This window comes from Protomyctophum parallelum (assembly GCF_964188405.1).
Source record: "Protomyctophum parallelum genome assembly, chromosome: 1".
Lineage (NCBI taxonomy): Eukaryota > Metazoa > Chordata > Actinopteri > Myctophiformes > Myctophidae > Protomyctophum > Protomyctophum parallelum.
In genome coordinates this window covers 86963520-86988132 of record NC_139697.1, presented here as the reverse complement: position 1 = coordinate 86988132, position 24613 = coordinate 86963520, and the positions used below count along the sequence as shown (strand labels likewise).

At 42.8% G+C, this 24613-nt stretch overlaps 1 protein-coding gene across 1 annotated transcript; it reads left to right on the top strand.

Moving 5' to 3' along the window:
• Positions 1-298: 298 nt before the first annotated feature.
• gucy2d (guanylate cyclase 2D, retinal) lies at positions 299-23847 on the top strand (the record flags this gene model as incomplete). The annotated part of the gene is made up of 18 exons (XM_083768609.1): positions 299-1178; positions 1675-1976; positions 3159-3531; positions 3955-4039; positions 4141-4252; positions 5759-5887; positions 7158-7244; positions 7845-8021; positions 8607-8763; positions 8986-9135; positions 10930-11078; positions 14086-14249; positions 15152-15344; positions 16897-17071; positions 17998-18096; positions 19043-19137; positions 19225-19310; positions 23665-23847. 18 exons carry the CDS (start codon positions 299-301, stop codon positions 23744-23746), a joined length of 3495 nt encoding a protein of 1164 aa, XP_083624735.1. The 3' UTR covers positions 23747-23847.
• Positions 23848-24613: the final 766 nt, after the last annotated feature.

Here is a 24613-nt window from a genome sequence, read left to right as displayed (position 1 = left end):
GGTTAGGGACCGGGTTATAAATACAGTGGGTGCCCCTCACTTCACAAAATGTGATGTTTATTACAGTATACGTATTTCACTGTATTCGGCAGTTGTGTCATTAAGGAAGAACTTCCTAACTTCTGTTTTTCATATACCATTTTCTAGCTGTTCCGTGAAGACAGTGATGGCTTGGAGTCTTGCAATCACCTGTCCTTCAAGTGCCAAGGGACATACAGTCTCATGAGACACACCAGCTGAGTGTCAACTCTCTGCTCCTCTCCTGCATCTGAGCCAGGACGCATCGACCTGTGGGACGATGACGAGTCACAGAGACCCTTGTGTTCTCCACAACCTCTCATACCACCCTCGATGGCAAAGGCAATCGTTCAAAATGGACAAACGGAAACACAGGAGAACAAATGCAACAGACTCGATAAACAATTGTTGGCATTGTACGTCATTATCATCATCATCACCACCACCACCATCATCACCAATACCATCGTTATTAGCATCGATAACATCGTCCCCTGTCCTACACCAGAAACACTGGTGGAGGTATTGTTTTCTGCTCCCCCTCCTGATGTCTGCTTATCTCCCCCGTGGAACCTGGGCAACCACTTTCAAGGTGGCCCTCGTTGGCCCCTGGACATGTGACCCCATGTACTCCAAGGCCCTCCCTGACCTGGCAGCCCGCCTTGCCACCAGCCGCATCAACAAGAACCCCTACCTCAAAAAAGGCTACTGGTACGACTACACGCTGGTCAACGAGGACTGCAAGTCTTCACGGGCACTCGCCCGCTTCTCCGGATTGGACGGCTACGCCGCCGCTCTCCTGGGCCCCGCAAACCCGGGCTATTGCTCCTCGGCGGCTCTGATGACAAAAGAGTGGAATATAGGAATGCTTTCCTGGGGCTGTCTGAAACCGGACATGGAGGACGGAGGGATGTATCCTACCTTCCTCCGTCCATTGCCTCTCTCCTCCCGCGTCCTTTTCTCGGTGTTGCGTTATTTCCGCTGGGCTCACGTCGCCGTCATCTCGGCGGAGGGGGACCTGTGGGAAGCCACTGGACGTGAGCTGGCCTCGTCGCTGCGGCTCCTCGGCCTTCCGGTCAGCACCGTGGTCACCATGGAGGCCGACAGGGACGGCCCACAGAGAGCTCTGGAGAAAGTGCGGGAGGCGGATCGGGTTCGAGGTACTGTGTGTGCTTGTATTTTGTGAGTGTGCTGTGTGTGTGTGTGTGTGTGTGTGTGTGTGTGTGTGTGTGTGTGTGTGTGTGTGTGTGTGTGTGTGTGTGTGTGTGTGTGTGTGTGTGTGTGTGTGTGTGTGTGTGTGTGTGTGTGTGTGCTTTTGATGTCAGGAGTCAAGAAAACTTAAGGTTTTTAAGGTTGAGGAGACAATGGGCTGTATTTTGCGTGTCTTAAGTACCAGGTCTTATTCCCTAACTTGAGTAAACTAAAGACCTGGAGGTGTGATCAATGCCATTTGGCTATTCTGAGTGGCCAAAGAGCATTGATCACGCCTCCAGGTCTTTAGTTTACTCAAGTTAGGGAATAAGACCTGGTACTAAATACAGCCCATTCTGTTCAACATTAATCAACATGCAGCATTTGGTTTCACCCCACTTTTATGTCTCCTACTTGCGTACTCTCTGTCACTCTCACTCTCACACTCCTTCACTCTCTGTGCAGTGGTCATCATGAGCATGCCGTCCGTACTGATCGGTGGTGAGGCCCAACGCCAGCTTCTGACCAAAGCCTTGGAGATGCGTATGATCGGCCGTGGCTATGTGTTCATCCCCTACGACACCCTCCTCTACGCATTGCCTTACAACAACGCACACTACGACGTGCTACGCAATGACAGCCAGGTTCGCAGGGCCTACGACGGGGTCCTCACCGTCACAATGGACTCTGGAGAGCGCAACTTCTACGAGGCCTATAGAGATGCTCAGGATACCCATGAGATCCGCTGCCAAACGCCACCGGAGCAGGTGAAACCCAACACGCATGAATTACATGACACACAAGATTAAACGAGATACTAGCATTAGTAATACATTTACATGTCGATTCTTGTGCTTTTACCCTGTACGAATAAACTCATAAATACACGTATGCATGCACGCACGCACACACACACAAACATTCTGATTCAGGATATAAATGTGGGTGTGCAAGAGCTGACACGATAGTGTCTGACTGTCTGCATATTAGTAGGATCCTAATTGCGTTTCCGTCAGAAGACGTGTCCCATGTCCTTCCCATGTCTTCTATGTCGATCCTATCTGACTGCAGCAATAAAATTACTAAAGAAAAATATTACAGATTTTGACGGCCCCGTGCATAGAATTTCATAGTATGTGTATCGTACACTTTTGTTAAAGATGGAGTGCCACATTCTTTGTATTTTTCCAGTTTTTCATGTGTATATGAGCTGACAGTATACTTCATTAGACACCCTGGAGTCGTTTTTATGTACAATGGTGTATTAACTTTGTATTTAGGGTTTCTTCCTGGAGGCTGAACCCTTGACAGTCAAACGGGCCAATGAAATAAACAGTAATATAGTGACATCACACTATCAGTCCCTCCCCTAACCCCTCCCCCTTTATCATACTGTGGGTGCGGCTTCAGTTCAGGTGGATCACCACCCACCAGGCAAACCAGGCATACTTAATGTTAATGGCATGTCCACATAAAAGCATGATTTTAACAAATACTGTACACTTTTTGGAAAAAGTTCTTCCGCCTTATATTATAATAATACCTGATGATCATGTTTTAGGGTGGAAAAAAATCGTGGCACTCCATCTTTAAGTTTAGCTTTTAATTTGAAATGCAATGCAGAAACCACTCTGGGACAGCTGTAAAATCATCATCATAGATCATCTCATTCCGGCCAATCAGAATGTTGATTGGCCTTGATGTTGATCACCTTCGTCTTCAATGTTTGTGGCTACGCGAACGCTCAAAACTGTCCATTCATTGTCAACGGCATTTAATGTTTGTGTTAGGACAAGGTTTGTGCACATACACCAAAAGCTGGACATAAGAGGGGCCCTCAAAAAAAAAAAAAAAAAAAGTAGGCTATAAATGTATTCAGTTACAATAATAAAGATTGGCTGGCTTGGTTTTGGTAGCTCATCGCCTCTGTCGTTTCCTCCTCCTCCTAGGTATCTCCATTCTTCGGCACCATCTACAACATGCTGTATTTCACAGCCATGGCCGCCGAGCAGGCCCGCCTGAGAGGGGTGCGCTGGGTGACGGGCGACAGGCTACCCACGGGCGAGGGAGGCTTCGAGTTCCAAGGCTTCAACCAGCCCTTGCGGGCGGGGAGAAACAGAGAGGGCATGCTGGGTCGCTACGTGGTGCTGGACCACAGCGGCAGCGGCTCCGGCCTCTACTCCACGCACGCTCTGGAGGCCGCCCACGTCACCGGAAGGATCGGTGGGTTGAAATACCTGGGCCGTTCCATCCACTTCGCTGGCAGCACGCCCTACACTGACTCCAGCTGTTGGTTCAGCTCAGACTTTATCTGCACCGGTGGTAAGTCCTGCTCCTGTCTTTTTTTCCCCCACAAGGTTCCATTCTGGACGGGAACCCCTTTTGGTGTTTTACTTTAGCTATTGAAAAATAGCAGATCTACAAGCTCATAGCGCGGCACCAAGTGGGGGGGGAGGGGTGGTCCAGATGGGGGTCGGTGACCAATTACATAATAGTTCTTGGGGTCCTTGACATGAAATACCACTGACATAGAAACATAGGTTTTACTGAAAACTGTCATGATTTAGAAGACATTTTGTAGAATCGTCCTCTAAATGGGTTAATAATAATAATAATAATAATAATAATAATAATTATTATTATTATTATTATTATTATAATAATACAAAGAAACATTTATATATTGCCTTGTATATGTGACTCAGACTTATTCCATCTCTATCTGTGTTCTCTTCATCCTTCCAGGACTGGACTGGGCCACTCTCTTGTTTCTATTCCTTCTGTTTATACTACTTTCTGCATGCGGAGCATACGTCTACTTCCGTGTTAAGTATGTTTTCATCCAAACCCTATCACTCACTTACAAGCACTTATGCATGTAAAGATGCTGATGTATATTTATGTATTTCTTTCTTTATTTGCTCTGTCCAGGAGAGGTGGAAAGATTGGAATCGGTGGCTTCAACATTGGCAATGATGGCCCGACGAAGGTGGTGCTAACGTTGGATGACCTGATTTTCATCAACACTCAAATGAGCAACCGGGTCAGTTTTTATCCTCCTTTTGTCCTTCATGCCAACTGATTCATCCCCAGTGCCCATGCACACATATATCTGGCTTTTTTTTGTATAATCTTTATCTCACGATTTTGTAACCCATTTTACACCCCTGTGTCAATTATCTAATGTGATCCTGGGGACATGGGGAGAGCAACGGACTTGAACTCATATGCTTCCTTAATGCCTGAGTGTCCAAGTTGCTCCTTTGCACCTGACAGGGGCGAGTTTCCCTGGTTGGACGTAGCGCGAACAAACTTGATAAAAATGTATTGAGTACATACAAAAAAAAAACATTATCGAGCCCAAAGCTTGATAAGCTTTAATTATCAAGTCTGTTATTGAGCATAGCGGTCCATGACGTCATGTTTCAAGACAAGAGAGGCGATCAAGAAATAAATCTAATCACCCATGCTGGCACAAAGATGTCGATGTAAGAGCCATATGAATATGATCCATGGCTTGTACTAATTGATGGGCATGGCCAAGGTTGCCTGGGTATTCAATGCGTCCCCAATCAAGCAGCAGGTGTTGCTGATTGGCAGAGGCAATGTAGGAGTATGTGCACGTGCAGTTACAAATATCACTCACCCTCATGGGGTCATCGCTTGGGCTGTGATGGACATTTTTGTCAAAATTACATTTTTGCCACGGACATACAAAAAGATTGGACAATAATATCAACAGCTAGCCCTGAATGACCATAACAGGTCTGTAACTCTGAGAGTGTATACAAATGGTTTGTGTACACTCTCAGAGTTAAGGGGGTTGCAAATAAAACAATCTGAGAAGAACCACTAATAGTTGTATGGCACCTATAATGTGCCATACATAGTAGTAAATGAGTGTCTTACACATTCTGAAGAAAACCTGGAGACTGACATTCAGAAATTGGGTCTTATGATCAAAATAAGAACATTATAATGAATACACATAAATAAGGGTCCTAATGCATAAAAAAGATTAAGAACCACTGGCAGCTAGAGCAGTAATACATATCTTCTCTCATGGGGGTCCCTGGCACATCTTTTCAAATGGGGGTCCGCAGACGTCAGTATACCTGAGTACTGTACTTTAGTATTTCAGTAAAATATCCTAAAAAGTGAAAATAGCAGATCTACAAGGCAACAATGTGTCGCGATTCAATTGTCACTAATTTCGATTTATCGTTATTTTTTATTTCTGGAAAACCTTTTCAATTTAAATACAGCAATAGAGAATGAAATAAATAAAGTCTTGCACTTGTAAATACTTGAGCACTCCACTAATTTTAACTTAATATTTTTTTTGACAGGGCAACTTTCACTTGTATTTTAGTATTTACAACGTGACTTCTTGGGGTTGTGTCCACCACCGTGTGCATACAGTACAAGAAGAAGAAGAAGTTCACCTATTACCTACACTGTACAAAGGATTATCTATTCTGAGCTGACCCCCCTCCCCTGAGCTGACCCCCACTCCTTCTCCTCTAACTCATTATGGTCCTTTGAGCAGAAGCTAACTGAGGACAGCGTGATGCAAAGCCAGGCCCAGGAAGACACCAAGATGCCCACTCGCCACTCCGTGTCTGGACGCAGCTACTTCACCTCCACCCCTGACAACTCAAACATTGCTGTCTATGAGGTGAGCCATTTTGTCAAGCCCCCCCCCCCCCCCCCGGAAGCTATGCAGTGTTGTTTTCGTTGACTAAACCTATGACAAAAAATGTTTGTCGACTACCTTTTTTCACTGACGAAAACTAAATGGAAACTAAATGAAAACTAAGCTACGATGACTAAACTGAGACTAAATATAGTGCCAACTTTGTCAACAAATGAAAACTAGACTAACATGTTAGGAGGGGACTAGTGGACAAGAGATCCAGTATAAGTCATTTTACACTTGGTTGCATGCTGAAAATAGCAGATCTTCAAGGCCCACTAAGTCGACTAAATCAACTGTAGATTTAGTCGACTAAAATCTTATGATATTTAGTCGACCAACCAAAACTAGACTAAACATTCCAGGTGACTAAAATGTGACTAAAACTAAATGAAAGCTATTCAAGAGACTATGACTAAAACTAAAATCAAAATGTGCCACAACACTGAAGCTATGTATGCCTACTGAACTGAACTATGAGGAATCCAAACAAACAATGAGAGGCCATATATTATGAGTTCATATATAGCATCAAAATCTATCTGCTATTTTGAAAACAATTTGGAAAAATGTGGAATAACAACACAAATATTGTATGTTTGTCCTCGGCCATATACATGTTGGGGGTCCTTGACATGTAAACCACAGTACAGTAAAAAAATATATATATTTATGTACATTCCAGAGTATCCTGGTGGCTCAGTAAGCTATAGTGCTTTGTTTCTCAAACTATTTTGGTTTCAGTAACCTCTTTCCCTGCTCAAGTACCCCCTTAATGTACATTTAAAACAAATTGCAAGGGAAAGCCATGACTGTCTAGTATATGATGCTATGAATGAATTGATGGATGGATGGATGGATGGATGGATGGATGAATGGATGGATGGATGGATGGATGGATGGATGGATGGATGGATGGATGGATGGATTGGTGGGTGGATGGATGGATGGGTGGGTGGGTGGTATGCTCAATACTGTATGCACAAGGAATGTGCAAATATATATTGACTTCTATATTCAATAACAGTTGTAGGGCCGTTTTTTATATAATTTGGTTTAACAATAGGGTTACACAAAATGTGTAAATGTGCATCAAATCATTAGACGCCAACTTTAACTCACTGACCCCCCACCCATACACCTCACGGGACCTAAATATTTAACATGATAAAACTCTGTATATTGGTGCTAATGATAATGTGTATGTCGTGTATACAGCCGGATAAATATTGTCATGTCCTGCATCTTTTAGGGAGACTGGGTCTTTCTGAAGAAATGCCCCGGTGGAAATGCCCGAGTGGAAAGTGTCAGTGGAAGTACTGAGAATACCTTCATCATGGTAAAAGTGGACCAAGAGCACTGAATTCCAGCATTCATTTATGTTTAACCTGTAGGGCAGTCCATTCTGTATTAACCCATTCTGACCTGAGATCAGATTCTAAAAATGTCTTCTACATCCTGACAGTTTTCTGAAAAAGCTATGACTTCTATGTAAGTCGTTCTTAAAAAAAGAAAATAGCAGACCTACAAGCTCGTAGCGCGCCACTCGGTGGCGCGCTATGAGCTTGTAGATCTGCTATTTTTCAATACCTAAAGCATAACATAATGCTAACACAAAAAGGCGTTCCTGGCTACCCGCCCAAAATGAAACTATTGTTTATGTCTACGAGCAGTGGCGGAAAAAGTACTCACATTTTTGAGTGGCGCTAGCCCCTCCGATGCCCACAATACTGTCTCTGTACCCACAAATAGCATGTTAACGCTTACATTTTAGTAAATAAAATCAAGTGAGGGGCGCTCTAAATTCTCCATTCATTGTCAAATGTTTGTGTTCATACAGAATCTACACTATAGCTGTTTATAGCTGGGGCTAGCGCCCCTAAAAAAAAAGGCCATCATTTCAACTACCGTATAATTTACTTGTTCTATTTGGTTTCAGCTCAGGGACATGCGGCATGAGAACCTCAATCTGGTTCTGGGTCTGTTCTGTGACGCCGGGGTCTTTGGCGTTGTCACTGAACACTGCATAAGGGGCAGCTTGGAGGATCTCCTCAACAATGAGGAAATGCGTCTTGATTGGATGTTCAAGTGCTCTTTGTTAACAGATCTGATTCGGGTAAGGGGGAAAAAAACAACATCTCATCCTGGCCTCTTAATATAACTCACTGTCCTAATCATCACACATTTCATAACTATTGGAGCCTTAGGGCTGATTCATACTCCTATTTTACCGCTTTTTCGGCGCTGTAGTGCCGAAATGATTTCGGCTCCCCCCGAACCTCAAATGACGTCACATTGTAGGCTCTACAGAGCCAAACCGACTTTTATCCGGCTCTAAAATAGAAGTATGAATCGGCCCTTACACCACTGAGATCAGCAAACTAGCTGCTGTTGGAGACTCCCAAGACTGACTTGAGGAGTAGGTGCTGCTGTTGCTCCTATAGGCTCTCTTGCGTAAAAAAAAAAGTTATTTTTAATCACTTCTTAAAACACACTTTTATTCTTTGGCTTTTAACCACACTTGATGTTTGTGTCTTGATCTTGTTCTGTAATTGTATGTAATGTGTTGCACTTTTGTTGTTGTTGCACTGATTGTTGATGTTTTTGTTCTCACACTGTGCAGCACTTTGGCCAATTCTGATTACTGTAAAATGTATAAATAACGTTTGACTTGATTTTCACACAAAACTTTATTTTGCAGGGAATGAAATACCTGCACAATCGTCACGTTATCCACGGGAGGCTCAAATCTCGCAACTGTGTGGTGGACGGTCGCTTTGTCCTGAAGGTGACTGATTATGGCTTCAATGACATCATGCTATGCCAGAACATATGTCTGCAGATGGAGAACCCAGAGGGTGAGTTCATGTACACATGTTGAAACTATAATCTCCCCTTTGATTCAGATTGGGAGCTTGTAGATGATGATGATGATGATCAACATTTCAAAGATCTTTTGATTTTTTTTTTTAATAAATCCCCAACATAGGGACTCTGGGGTTCTTGTTGTTAATTGTTATTTTGTATTTGTGTTATATTATTTACTTATTGTAGATATGATGTGTTTCTCACTCACCCAGATCTGTTGTGGACAGCTCCAGAGCTTCTGAGAGACTCTAGTATTTTGCAGAAGGGAACTTTCCAAGGAGATGTGTACAGTTTCTCTATCATCATGCAGGAAATCATCTCTCGCTGTGCTCCTTTCTGCATGCTTGACATGCCTCCCAAGGGTGAGACAGGATTCATTAAATAAAATGAATGGCGTATAAAAAGGAAATAAGAGTGTGTGTGCAAAATTTGGCATCGACCGGGTTAACGGTGTTGGAGATTAGCAGACGGACACACACACACACACACACACACACACACACACACACACACACACACACACACACACACACACACACACACACACACACACACACACACACACACACACACACACACACAACAAAAATGCCCACACGATTTGAGTCTGGCTTATTAGCCAGGCTAGGAGACAATGACTAGATTGTTTCAGTAGGAACAGTGACTAAAGAGACATCTGCATTTTGATCGATGGGAAAGACATTGTGAACATGGCCAGAAACTGTGGTTGACATTCAAGCACATTCATTTGTATTGTGATATGTAAGGAAAAGCAGAAGAGCAACACTGTGACTGTGAATATCAATGCAGGACATGATAACGACAACTACATTTTATCAAGGGATATTAACCCATTTTGTGTTTTAAGCATTCTGTTATACTTTAGCTATTGAAAAATAGCAGATCTACAAGCTCATAGAGTGCCACCGAGTGGCGCACTACGAGCTTGTAGGTCTGCTATTTTTGAAAAATCGTGAAAATGTGGCACAAATCTTTGAATATATATTTAAGAGCGAACATTTTTAATTAAAATATTGGCTTCTGGGGGGGGTCCCTGGAACTACATATTTTTAGATGGGGGTCCGTGGCCCAATAGAGATAATTCTGGGGGTCCTTGACATGAAAAAGGTTGAGCACCACTGACATAGAAACATGTTTTTTTCAGAAAAATGTTAGGATCTATTATTATTTTTATCAACCTCAGTCCAAAATGGGTTAAAGTATATTCCAGTGCATAAAACCCCTCATGCAGGCCCAGGCCGTAGCGTAACGGTCTGGGCACCGGACTGGTAATCCAGTCGCAGTGTGCCGCGGGTTCGACTCCCGGACCCGACACGGCCTTTACTGCATGTCATCCCCCCATCTCTCTCCCGTTTCCTGTCAGCCTACTGTCTGTCCCTTCAAAAATCAATAAAAGGCGTAAGCCGCAAAAAAAAACAAAAAAAAACCCTCATGCAAAAACTAAAGGGTTCTGATTAATGTGACTGACCATCACAGTGACCAGAACTCAACCCACTTGAACAAAATATTGGAGACCCAATGGGTTTCGCTGCACTCTCCACTATATTGAGTAAGAATGTTGGTATATCCTTCCAGTAGGGTTCCAGAAACTTGTACAATCTATATGCCGAGGTGCACTGATGCTGTTCTTGCGTTTTCTGGTGGCTCAACACCACCTGTCACTGGTCTATATGCATACCAGTAAGTAGCACGCGTCCGCCTGGGTGACGGGTGGCAGACTGCTGGGCGAGCGCTGGCGCTTTGGCATGGGGGGGGGGATCAGATCAACATATGATGGAATGAATTCTGTAATGGCCGTACTGTATATGGAGCGTGTCTTGAGTTTATAGGGTTTGATGAGGTCCGATCAACACATGGAATGCCAGAACAGGTCAGCTCCATATATGGAGATCTACGGGGCATGGCCGCAGGGGGCAGTGTCTTGAGTGTACAGGTTTCGATGAGGGCCCAGGTAGAGCCGGGCCGTAGTTTCCGGGCCAGTTGAGACTCTAGTTTTCGCGGGCTGTCTGCCATCTCTCCATTAATGTGTGTGTGTGTGTGTGTGTGTGTGTGTGTGTGTGTGTGTGTGTGTGTGTGTGTGTGTGTGTGTGTGTGTGTGTGTGTGCGTGTGCGTGTGCGTGCACGTCGGTTGACAGAGATCATAAACAAGGTCAGATCACCTCCACCCTTGTGCCGCCCTGATGTGTCCCCTGATGAGGCCCCGATGGAAGTGATCCAGGTGATGAAACAGTGCTGGAGTGAAGACCCTCAACAGAGACCCACCTTTGAGGACATATTCAAACAGGTAGGAAAGCACCGCATGCAGTGCTTGATGATCCAGTGCAGCCCCACTCTGTCCGCACAGTGTTTCACAAATGTTTTTTCTGCTAGAGAACCAAAAGATAAGATTTGGTGGTCTTCCCGGCCGGGACCCAAATGTACTATAAAAAACACACACACACACACACACACACACACACACACACACACACACACACACACACACACACACACACACACACACACACACACACACACCTTAGAGTATATTAATAGAGACGGCACCCGGAGGAAACCCTGAGCTAAATCGACATAGTGGCCGAATTTGGTATTGCAGCTCGAGCCAGCGCTGGTCCGTTGACTATCATTGCGCACGTTCATGTTATTGGGGCAATGACACGTGAACACTCATTCGTGAACGCGTGCAATGATAGTCAACGGTCAGCGTGTTCACATTTGGCCCAATCCATCCTAGATGATTTCAAAATGGCAATGGTAACAACCGAGGAGGTACTTAAAAAACTGAGTGCCCTCCAACCCCACAAGGCCACTGGCCATGACAATATCCCCTCCAAATTTCTCAGAGACTCAGCCTTTTCCATAGCTCCAGTCATCACCCACATAGTTAACCTCTCCATCAAACAGGGACAGGTCCCCCAAGATTTTAAACTGGCCAAAGTAACCCCCTTGTACAAAAAAGGGAGTAAATTAGAACCCGGCAACTACCGCCCTATTTCTATTCTAAGCTCCATCTCGAAAGTGATGGAAAAAATAGTCTATGAACAGGTTGAAAAGTATCTTGCCACTAATAAATTGCTGTACGAGTTCCAATCTGGTTTCAGAACATCCCACTCCACTGACACATGCCTCCTCTATTTGAGCGACCACATCAAACACGAGGTGGACGCTGGAAAATACTGCGGCATGGTCATGCTGGACCTCCAAAAGGCTTTTGACACCGTGAACCACTCCATACTGGTTAACAAGCTTAAAGCTATTGGTTTTGATAGCACATCAGTGAGCTGGATGCAATCCTACCTGGAGGGGAGAGAACAGATGGTGGAGGTGAACGGAACACTGTCCCCTCCCCTCCCAGTGAGCTGTGGCGTCCCACAAGGAAGCATACTAGGGCCTTTACTGTTCCTAATATATGTTAACGACATGACTTCAGCTTGTGACTGCAGCTTGTTCCTGTTCGCAGATGACTCAGCACTGCTGGTCTCGGACAGGAACAAACTGCAGGTTGAAAAGACCCTCAGCTCTGAACTCGGTAGAATCTGCACCTGGCTCGCTGATAACAAACTATCCTTACACCTGGGAAAAACTGAATCCATCCTCTTCGGATCAAATAGTAATCTCAGCAAGGCAGATGGCTTCTTGGTTAGAGTGGGTGACAATATTATCACACGAAAAGATCAAATTACCTACCTAGGTTCCATCCTGGAGGCCAATCTTTCCGGTGATAAGATGGCCACCAACGTAATCAAAAAAGTCAATCAAAGAACAAGATTCCTTTACAGGATCTCCTCACTGGTCAGCAAAAACACCTTGAAGACCTTAACAGGAGCCCTCGTACAAGGTTTCTTTGACTATGCATCCACCTCTTGGTACCACAGCACCTCAAAGGCCCTTAAAACAAGGCTCCAGACCTCCCAAAACAAACTGGTCAGGCTCCTACTTGGCCTCACCCCCCGAACCCACCTCACCCCTGCCCACTTTGACTGGCTGGGATGGCTTAGGGTCGACGACAGAGTACAGCATCTTGCAATGGGTCTGGTCCACAAGATTCGATACACCACCAAGATACCCATGTACCTGTCTAAATACTTCCTTAATGTAAACGAAGTCCACACCCACAACACCAGAGGGAGTGCAACAAACCATGTACAACCCAGATTCGGCACAAACAAGGGACTAAATTCTTTTCGCTCCTATGCCACCAAAATGTGGAACGCCCTACCAACAGTCATTAAGACATGTGAATCCCTTGACTCCTTCAAAACCGCTCTCAAAGGGCACCTACGGATGGCTGCAATTCGAAACTGGCCTCTGTAAAATCTGAATCCCCCCCACCCCCCACCCCATTTTCCCTCACTGTATATTGTATCTTTTCCCTTTTTTGCTTCCCATATGATGAATTTAGCTACATAGAAATGTCTATTTGTATGTCTCTAAATGTTTGTATGTCTTTAAATGTTTTGATGAATTGAACAATGTGGACCCTGTTGTAAACAAGTGTAATGCTTAATTGGGTCGTCCACTCACAGTTGACAGTCTTTGTATTGAGTTTGTGCTTAAAATGTACTGTAAATTCTACAAACTGTTAATAAATATTTCAATCAATCAATCAAAAGAATGCACTCTGTTCCTACCCGGAAGGAGGAGTGAAATCACCTCATGCGCTTTTGAGCAACTTAATGCAAGTGGGTGGGAGGAGAAATCCGGTGCCGTCTCTATTAATATATATACTTTAAGACAAACACGCATGCACAGACACACACACACACACACACACACACACACACACACACACACACACACACACACACACACACACACACACACTACAGAGAGAGAGAGAGAAACAGCGCGTCGCGCTGTTTAGCCAATGAGAAAGCCAACTGGACATCATCTTATTTCGGCCAATCGGAATGTGCGTCCTCTTTGTCTTCAATGTTTGTGTTTACACGAACACTCCAAATTGTCCATTCATTGTCAATGGGATTTAATGTTTGTTCGGACATAGGAGGGACCCTCAAAGAAAAGAAGCCATGTACAGTATGGCACCAACATTGGTGCTGTTCTTGGCTAGCTACGCTGTGTACAAAATTGGTGCCGGGCTTGGCCGCTGTGATTGGCTGGCAGGTGTGCCATTATACACTGTGTACAAAATTGTTGTACTGTCAAAAAATGGGTCTTGGCTCCCGACCCGTTATTTGGGAAACACTGGTCTACAGAGTTCTTAACATTCTTCTTTGATCAATAAATGAATGATTCGTGTCCTCCTCCCTCCCTGATGTAACCCTCTGTAGTTCAAGAGCATCACCAAGGGCAAGAAGACCAACATCATTGACTCCATGCTGCGCATGTTGGAGCAATATTCTTCTAACCTGGAGGACCTGATCAGAGAGAGAACAGAGGAGCTGGAGGTGGAGAAACTGAAGACAGAGGCTCTGGTGGCACAGATGTTGCCCAAGTAAGATTCACATGCTGTTGCAAATCAAAATAGCTCATTATAGCAACCTCACATGTCCACATACAGCAGGGTTCCCCAATTCATTTTCCTCAAGGGCCATATTTTGACTAGGGTACCAGGCTGGGGACCGAGTCGGCACACGCGAGGTCGAGGTCTTGCACTGAAAATATTTTCAGGGCAAGACCCCATTTGAAAAGGAACCCAGTTTGACATGCAGAGGCTACGGACCTTTTAATTCTTCCAGGGGCCACAAAGGGGCGCTCCGCGGGCCGCAGATGGCCCGCGGGCGGATAATTGGGGAACCCTGACATACAGTATAGTACTAAATGAGGAGATTGTCACTATTATAGATATATCCTCCAAAACCTCGTAAGGCCAAACCGTACGGGTACCAATGAATGCAACTAGTCGCAACTCGCCACAACTGCCATTGGGGATAATGGTTGCAAGTAGTTGCATGTTGCATAATGGTGAATAATTTGTGTGGTTTGGGCTTTAGGCCTTATCCGTAATCTTCTTGCATTTTTCAAACATCTTAAATAGAGAAGCTACCCGTTGTGAGCTTGTAGATTAGCTATTTTCACTATTTTAAAAGGTTTTTACGTATTAAAACATGCCTAAGAAGATTAAGGATAAAGCGCTGCGTAAGATATGGCCCCAAAATCTAATATATCTACAACGAAGGGAGAATATATTCAAGTGCTGTTTGTTTCAGTAGGTGTCTAGTTGATACTGTATTTAAAGAACATAATGCATATCATCAATAATAAAAAATAAAAGTTGGTCATCATACTGACTTCAATGCTAAGGTGAAATCCAAATGAATTCTGCCATAGTGAAATATTGCTGTATGTTGTGAGATGTGTGTCCATTCTGTTCTCTATTCATTGTGTCTCCATCAGGTCTGTGGCTCAGGCACTGAAGTTGGGCAAACCCGTCAAACCAGAGTTTTTCGACCAGGTCACCCTCTACTTCAGTGACATCATGGGATTCACTACCATCTCGGCTATCAGTCAGCCCACCGAGGTGGTAGAGTTTCTCAATGACATGTACTCAACGTTCGATGGCATCATTTCCACACATGATGTGTACAAGGTAAGTGATTTAAGAGACTTTATCAGAGAATGAAATTTGCTCAGCGAGTCAGCGTAGAAATATGTATTTCATGCAGAATTATGAACTTAAAAATTAATTAGTGTAGAATTATATTTTAGCAAGAAGCAGAGCTCTAAGCCAGGGGTTCTCAACCCGTTGGTCGCGACACCTCTGGGGGGTCGCCAAATTATTTTGGGGGGTCCCCAAATTATTAAAAAAGAAAAAAAACTTTTTCTTTTGCAACTGAATGGCTGGAAAGTGGAAATGAAGAGTTTACATATAGTACACATAGTACATGCATACACCTTCCCTAATGATTATATCTGGTTTCAGTATTTATTTATGGTGTATTGTCTCACAGACACACAGACACACAGACAGTTTAGGCCAGCTTCTATAGTTAGTGCTCACTGCGTTCGGAATTAAGGTTATTGTAGCAGTCAATCTATATTGGGGGTCGGGAGGGGGCGGGGCGGGGTCCCGAGACATTGCCAAAGCATTTCCGGGGGTCCCCGGCCAATAGAGGGTATGCGTGTGACATCATCATCAAACCAGGAAGTTATGCGGGAACGCCTACTGAGTGGCAAAAAACTACTTTCTGGCCTTGACAGCTAGCCCATACATCCAAACTGAAAAGTCCTATCTGATTGCATTAAATAACATTAAACAATGTTAAACTCACTTTGCATGTTGCTTTGCCACTCGATTTGCCACTCAATGTGCCATTCACTTTAAGCATGCGCATACCCTCTATAACGTTGAGAACCCCTGCTCTATGCATAGTGATGTTGGTTCGTTGGTTGGTCAGCCCATATCCCAAACTTTAATCCTGCTGATTTTGGTGACCCCCGGCCTGGCCTTTCCTCTCATGCCACCCTTATAGGCAACACTTGAATGCTGAGGGCATTAATATTCCCTGGAGAATTAACCCAATTGTGGCTCAGGGGTAGAATTGCCGGATGGTAACCGCAAGGTTGCCAGTTTGAACACGGGCTCCCCCAGAGTTAGCGAAGTGTCCTTGATCAAGACACTGAACCCCTAATTGCTCCTGATGTGCTGGTTGGTGCCTTGCATGGTTTCCGCCGTCATCGGCGTATGAATGTGTGTGTGTGAATGGGTGAATGTAATGCACAATCTATGTAAAGTGCCTTGGATAAAGGTGCTATATAAATGCACCATTTACCATAATTGTATATGTATGAGCATATGCGGGAAGCAGCATGTAGGGAGTAACACAGGGAAATATTATCTTGCATCTCATTGCCTTCTAAGGAGCTGAAAGCAATTAAACCATACAAGACAATGTAACCTACTGTATACCTGCTTTTCACTGTGTCTTTTATTTTGAGTATTACCAACACATTGAAGCTTTTATTATCCACTTATCAAGCTATGAGTGGGCCTACACAGTAAAACCTAAGTGTAAATTGACTATTACAGGTCCATTGGCTCGGAAGATGACCGACCACTGTATGGGTCACTTTTACACACTCAGACATGAATGAACAGTCCGGTTGTGTGTGATGATGACCTCTCTTTGTATGTTATTTAGGTTGAAACTATTGCTGACTCCTACATGGTGGCCTCCGGGTGCCCAAACCGAAATGGCAACCGCCACGCAGCCGAGTTGGCAAACCTGTGTCTTGATATTCTCCACATTATGGGGACGTTCAGAATGAGGCACATGCCTGACGTGAAAATCAGGATTCGTATGGGCCTTCACTCTGGTGAGCAGAGAAAGTCTTGTTCTTTGTATGTATGAAGAGTTAGTGAATGTACATCCGCTTAAAATTCTCAAATAAAGTTCAACATCAAGAAGAAAAAAAAGCACACTGGTAAAGAAATAAGCTCCACTGTTTTTACTGCGCTCTCAACGTTTCCATCAGTCATATCTGACTGATGGAAACGTTGATCAGTTTTTTATATTTTCTTTGTGCCATGGTGACACGACGTCACATCGACCTTCACTCACGCCAGAGTCATATTTCATTCACAACATTTGAAAAGTATTAGGGAAACTGTATGCACAGCAGACTGTTTTTTACAGACACGCACACAAGCCACACATTCTCGGGGCATTACATGACAGATTTAAAAAACGCAGCAAAGATAAGTTCCAAACCAAACAGGGCGTTAAGGTGAAAACAAGGGAATTTAGTGAATGCATGAGAATAATGTCGATGCAGGATTCTAACGGCAAGGAGGTATTTTGATCTAATCCTTCTCTAGAACATATTCTATCCTCTTAGACTCTGTCATCCAATTAGACACCGCTTTACTCCATTCTATAAATGAATAAAAATCATTACACAGAAACGACAAGTACATGCTTTAATTATCAGTCAGTTAAAAAGGTTGATATAATGTATGACCAAAACTGAGTTGAATAGTACATCTCTTCAAACTCAGTCTGATAAGCCTAAATAGACCTGACATTATAAGGGATTATAAACAACATGACAACTGTGAGTTAACACTTGCCAATCAGTGACCTCCTAGTCAAACGTGTGTGTGTGTGTGTGTGTGTGTGTGTGTGTGTGTGTGTGTGTGTGTGTGTGTGTGTGTGTGTGTGTGTGTGTGTGTGTGTGTGTGTGTGTGTGTGTGTGTGTGTGTGTGTGTGTGTGTGTGTGTGCGTGTGTGTGTTGTTTTCCAGGCTCAGTGGTAGCTGGAGTAGTAGGTCTGACAATGCCTCGGTATTGTCTGTTCGGAGACACTGTGAACACAGCATCTCGAATGGAGACCACGTCGACGCGTGAGAACCCTTTATTTGTATTGTTTTTTGCCAGAGCACCAACTTGAAAGAAAGCACAGGCATTTGGCTGTTTGTGGCCACGCAAACTGCAGGCTAAAGAGGGTTTACAGTGACAAGTCCTTTGTAATCCTTTAAGACTATCAGTAGCCTTGTATTAGCGGCCAAAATCAAGGTTTAATGTAAATGTCCTCCATGAACAAGTTTGCCTCAGACACCCCTTTTCTAATTTATAAATAGAAGTATAATAATATTTGAGAAGTGTAGACAAATTTTCTTTTTTATTAAACAGTCAAATGTGTTGCAACTCCCAAGTGATGATACCATACCACAGAAACTATCTAGCATAGTTGTTGTTGAAGAGCAACAGCAGGGAAATTAATTGCAGAGCTATAACGATGTCTATACTGCCACCAAGTGGTTTGTATTTGCACTTATATGATTTGCAAATCAGCCAAATGCTTCATTTCTACTACTCTAACAACATTCCTGGTAGAATATTGTTAAGAGTTAATAGCCATTTTAAGCTAGAATTGTCAAATATCCTAAAGCAGTGGTTTTCAACCCTTTTCATAACAAGGCCCATTATTTATTGGGTATGTGAGCCATGCACGGACCACCATTTGACATTTAGCCTCTCAGATCCAAAACAAAAAAATATTTTGTTGTCATTGGACAAGATTTTGCTGACAATTCCATTCTGTATATTGATGTTGGTATACCATTCAGGAGAGATAACAGGCAAACGTTGAATTGTGTAGACTTCTTGTAAATTAAGCAATGCAGATGTGTAACAATAATTTAACTCTTGAGAGAGTGTAAAATGAAACATTTTACACTCTCTCAAGAGATAAAGATCTATAAAAGGGCCCATTTGGTTATGATTAATTTATGGTGATTCACTGTGGAATGTTTCCGTATTTTCTTTTCTTTTTCTCCTTTGCCACAGCTTACAGAGTTCATGTCAACCAAAGCACAGTCAAACTCCTGAACGAGTTGAACATGGGCTATAAATTAGAGCTCAGAGGCCTCACAGAGCTCAAGGTACATATCACATATACTGTAATACTGTACAGTGAACCGCATAAGGATGTATCTTTAAAATAAAATAAAATTTGAATTGTCTTTCAGGGGAAGGGAATTGAGAACACATATTGGTTAGTTGGGAAAGATGACTACCACAAACCTCTGCCCGCACCACTACAACTAAAACCTGGGTAAGAGAACACTATCTTGTGCTTTTACAGCTTAGATTTCTGAACGTTTGCAGTGGCGTGCACACATAGGGGTCGATTTAGGACTTCTATTTTACTTACTTCTATATTACTAATCTAATTACAGTATTATGATCTGGGGGCGTGTAGTATGTCATATTGCAATTTTGGGCATGTTAAGAAGCGCTTTTGACACCCCGCGGAGTGCGCAAAACGGCCTTGAATTAGTCATGGGTGTGTTTAAGGCGTGTTTGAGACGTACCCAATCAACATGTCCGTACTATTCTCTTTACCAGTCAGCTGATGTCACATACGGAATGCGCACTTTGGGGATCGTGGTATGACATTTCTTCAGGCTGGCACCATAGAAGACATGACATGCCTTTGTCACATTTGGGTTAATTATTCCTATTGCACTGCATGCTGTCACCTTTATGCCTCAAAAGAACAGACCCATCTTTCAGATCGGAATGGAATTGCGAGTAGATAGCAGCATATTGGCAAATTGGCAATTAATTAATTAATTCGATAACGATAGAACCATGTACCATACAGCGAATGAAAGCAAGATTCCTAAGGAATATGGAGATTTTTACATTTAATAAAACGGTTGAGAAATGAGAGAACCATGAGTGTTTATAGGCTAATATCAACGTTTTTTTATGAAAGACCAAACGGGCTGTGAACTTGAAGAGCTCAATCACCATCCCGACACGGAAGAAATATAGCCTAGTGCATGCATGTATATGCACTGTTGCACTTGCACACAGTAGCCTACACACGCTCTTTATTTGTTTCTATTGAAAAACACCAGTAAAATAACGTTTATTATATTTTATTTCATTCAAGTCACGACGAAGGAATGAGTTGAATGCGTGCTGCGTAATGCTGTGGCCCCGATGGTATGGTCTTCGCTGAGTTCGCTCGTAGCATTTTATTGAAGGAGACTTGAATCGGGTGTGATACAGCATATGAAAGCACATTTCCCACGGATTATGGAGATGTTTTTATTTATTTTTAAGGTTGAGAAATGAAAGAATTATGGCCGTTTCTAATCTCAACATTTTTTAAAAAAAGACGCAAAACTGCCATGTCTCATAGAAACAAGTAAATAGGTCTATAAAAATAAGCGCATATAACAGGGGTCTGTAAACTATTTTAAATGAAGTGCCATGTTTTTATTTTCTAAATAGTGAGTCTGCCATATCCAGATTAATTTGAATGACACCACATTAAAATAAAAAAACATATTTTGATTGTCCACAAATATAAAGTTCTTCCTTCTTTTTAAATATGTTCTTGCACATTGTTATAATGATCATTATATATCCCCCTGCAGTCAGAGTTCATAGTTTTAATAAATGAATGTGATGCATTGTGAGCTGGTATAGATCTGCTATTTTCAAAAGTAATCTTTTTATTTAATTTTTGGATTAGCTGTCCTTAGTTGGGCAAATGCATTAATCTGGGGATCCTTGACATGGGAATGTGCTGTGTGAGGATCACTGGTTTAAACAACATTAGGAGAAAAACCCAAATAACCACTTTAGAAACAAGAAAAATAACCACACAGAAAGCAACTTTACAGAAAAATAAGCCGCTTATAATAAACAGACATGGCAACACTCTACCAGCCTTCCAGAGCCGCTCAAGTGTCAAATCAAACAGTGCTTTTTGCGTTTATGAGGTGGTCAGACCCACGTCTAATCGTTATGCGCTGATGGGTAGATTTTGAAGGTGCGTTTTACCAATGGAAATACATAAATTGGCCTCGCTCTGCGCACATTCGTATTATGAAAGGCATATCGGCCCGTGTTGAACGCACTCGGCCGTGTTGAACGCACACACATTATGGCTTACCGCGTTGCTGAATATTTTAGCATTGTGGGAGTGTCCATATGTTAATTATTTTCGCTTTGCGCAATTTGCTATTAAGCCCCTTGACCTAAAGACACTCAGCGCATAACGATTAGACGTGGGTCTGACCACCTCATAAACGCAAAAAGCACTGTTTGATTTGACACTTGAGCGGCTCCGAGAGGCTGCTAGAGTGTTGCCATGTCTGTTTATTATAAGCGGCTTATTTTTCTGTAAAGTTGCTTTCTGTGCATGCTTTTCTTGTTTCTAAAGTGGTTATTTGGGCTTTTCTCCTAATGTTGTTTAAACCAGTGATCCTCACACAGCACATTCCCATGTCAAGGATCCCCAGATGAATGCATTTGCCCAACTAAGGACGGCTAATCCAAAAATTAAATAAAATGATTACTTTTGAAAATAGCAGATCTATACCAGCTCACAATGCATCACATTCATTCATTAAAACTATGAACTCTGACTGCAGGGGGATATATAATGATCAGTATAACAATGTGCAAGAACATATTTAAAAAGAAGGAAGAACTTTATATTTGTGGACAATCAAAATATGTTTTTTTATTTTAATGTGGTGTCATTCAAATTAATCTGGATATGGCAGACTCACTATTTAGAAAATAAAAACATGGCACTTCATTTAAAATAGGTTACAGACCCCTGTTATATGCGCTTATTTTTATAGACCTATTTACTTGTTTCTATGAGACATGGCAGTTTTGCGTCTTTTTAAAAAAAATGTTGAGATTAGAAACGGACATAATTCTTTCATTTCTCAACCTTAAAAATAAATAAAAACATCTCCATAATCCGTGGGAAATGTGCTTTCATATGCTGTATCACACCCGATTCAAGTCTTCTTCAATAAAATGCTACGAGCGAACTCAGCGAAGACCATACCATCGGGGCCACAGCATTACGCAGCACGCATTCAACTCATTCCTTCGTCGTGACTTGAATGAAATAAAATATAATAAACGTTATTTTACTGGTGTTTTTCAATAGAAACAAATAAAGAGCGTGTGTAGGCTACTGTGTGCAAGTGCAACAGTGCATATACATGCATGCACTAGGCTATATTTCTTCCGTGTCGGGATGGTGATTGAGCTCTTCAAGTTCACAGCCCGTTTGGTCTTTCATAAAAAAACGTTGATATTAGCCTATAAACACTCATGGTTCTCTCATTTCTCAACCGTTTTATTAAATGTAAAAATCTCCATATTCCTTAGGAATCTTGCTTTCATTCGCTGTATGGTACATGGTTCTATCGTTATCTAATTAATTAATTACGCATGGATTGGCAATTTGCCAATATGCTGCTATCTACTCGCAATTCCATTCCGATCTGAAAGGTGGGTCTGTTCTTTTGAGGCATAAAGGTGACAGCATGCAGTGCAATAGGAATAATTAACCCAAATGTGACAAAGGCATGTCATGTCTTCTATGGTGCCAGCCTGAAGAAATGTCATACCACGACCCCCAAAGTGCGCATTCCGTATGTGACATCAGCTGACTGGTAAAGAGAATAGTACGGACATGTTGATTGGCTACGTCTCAAACACGCCTTAAACACACCCATGACTAATTCAAGGCCGTTTTGCGCACTCCGCGGGGTGTCAAAAGCGCTTCTTAACATGCCCAAAATTGCAATATGACATACTACACGCCCCCAGATCATAATACTGTAATTAGATTAGTAATATAGAAGTAAGTAACATAGAAGTCCTAAATCGACCCCTGAGTGTCTTTAGGTCAAGGGGCTTAATAGCAAATTGCGCAAAGCGAAAATAATTAACATATGGACACTCCCACAATGCTAAAATATTCAGGACCGCGGTAAGCCATAATGTGTGTGCGTTCAACACGGGTCAGTGCGTTCAACACGGGCCGATATGCCTTTCATAATACGAATGTGCGCAGAGCGAGGCCAATTTATGTATTTCCATTGGTAAAACGCACCTTCAAAATCTACCCAATGGACTTCAAAGGGGGCTTCAGCCCCTGCCCTTGTACCCGTCTTTAAAACAACTGCCCTTTCCAGACATTGAATGCAGAATTTACTATGGTGAAAGAAATGCACATGCCCCTCCTTTCCATGCCATGGCGGAAGGCAGCATTCAGGAGAATTGCTTTTTTTCCCGAAGTCTCCTCGACTTGAAAGCAGCATTTTGTGTTGAACAAATTTGTTTCGAAATCCATGTCGTACACCGCAGCTCCACTAGCTACAGAGTGCTGGGTTGCACCCCGAAAATAGCTCAATCTACAAGCTCACAACACGCCACAGCGCGACGCGTTGAGAACTTGTAGATCAGCTATTTTTGTCCAAAAGTGCCCTCTTATGGGATTTCAGCCCCTGCCTCTCTAACACTCTCTGCACGTCCCTGCCACTTTGACCTAAATTATGTATGAGCTAATGTTTCACAACAACACCTGAACCATGTTTATGCTAGCTGTATAATACGTAACATTTATGTTGTTATTACAGGGAAACGAATCATGGCATCAGTTTGGAAGAGATACCTCCTGACAGAAGACAAATATTTCTAGAACGACAAAAGAAGAAGTAAAGCTTTGAAAATATTACGTCTGTATTTTTACTGAAAATAAAAATGCACTTAACCTTAGGCCACTAAGGTTAGAGGAGAGTTTACTGCCTGCTAAATGGGGAAAAAAACTATTGAAGGCCTATACTGTACAAGAGGTGGATTGGAGACAATTAAGGGAGAGCTTGTTTTTCTTCATGTGATGCCCACCACGGATGGCCAACCGAGACGGCGCACTACCCATGTGGTGTTTTACCTTTGGTGTGTAGCGAAACACATTCTGCCAGTGCCATCATGATATGTGTGCCTCGACGGAGCGGGCGGTAGAGTTTCTGCTACGGTATCTGCGCGCTGGTTGTGGTGGGCCGGTCTGGGCCAAATTCACGCGAAAATGACCGGGCCGAATTTTTGTCCCAGTCTAGCCCTGCCTCCCTAACTTTGACTTCACTTTACAAAACTAAGCCAAACTCAAAAAGACACAAATTTGAGTTGGAATGGATATGTTGAAATTAGGGTAATCATATGGTATAAAAGGTCAGATCGTGGGTCATGTTACCTGATTGAGTTAGAGAAGTGATCGTAGGTTTCTCTCCCTGCACCTGCAGTACAGTACAGTACAGTACAGTACAGTACAGTACAGTACAGTACAGTACAGTACAGTACAGTACAGTACAGTACAGTACAGTACAGTACAGTACAGTACAGTACAGTACAGTGTTTCTATGTCAGTGGTTCTCAAACATTTTCATGTGAAGGACCCCCAAAAATGTATGGCTCTGATTTAAGGCACATTTTCACGATTTTTCAAAAATAGCAGACCTACAAGCTCGTAGCGAGGCACTCTGTGCCACGCTATGAGCTTGTAGATCTGCTATTTTTCAACAGCTAAAG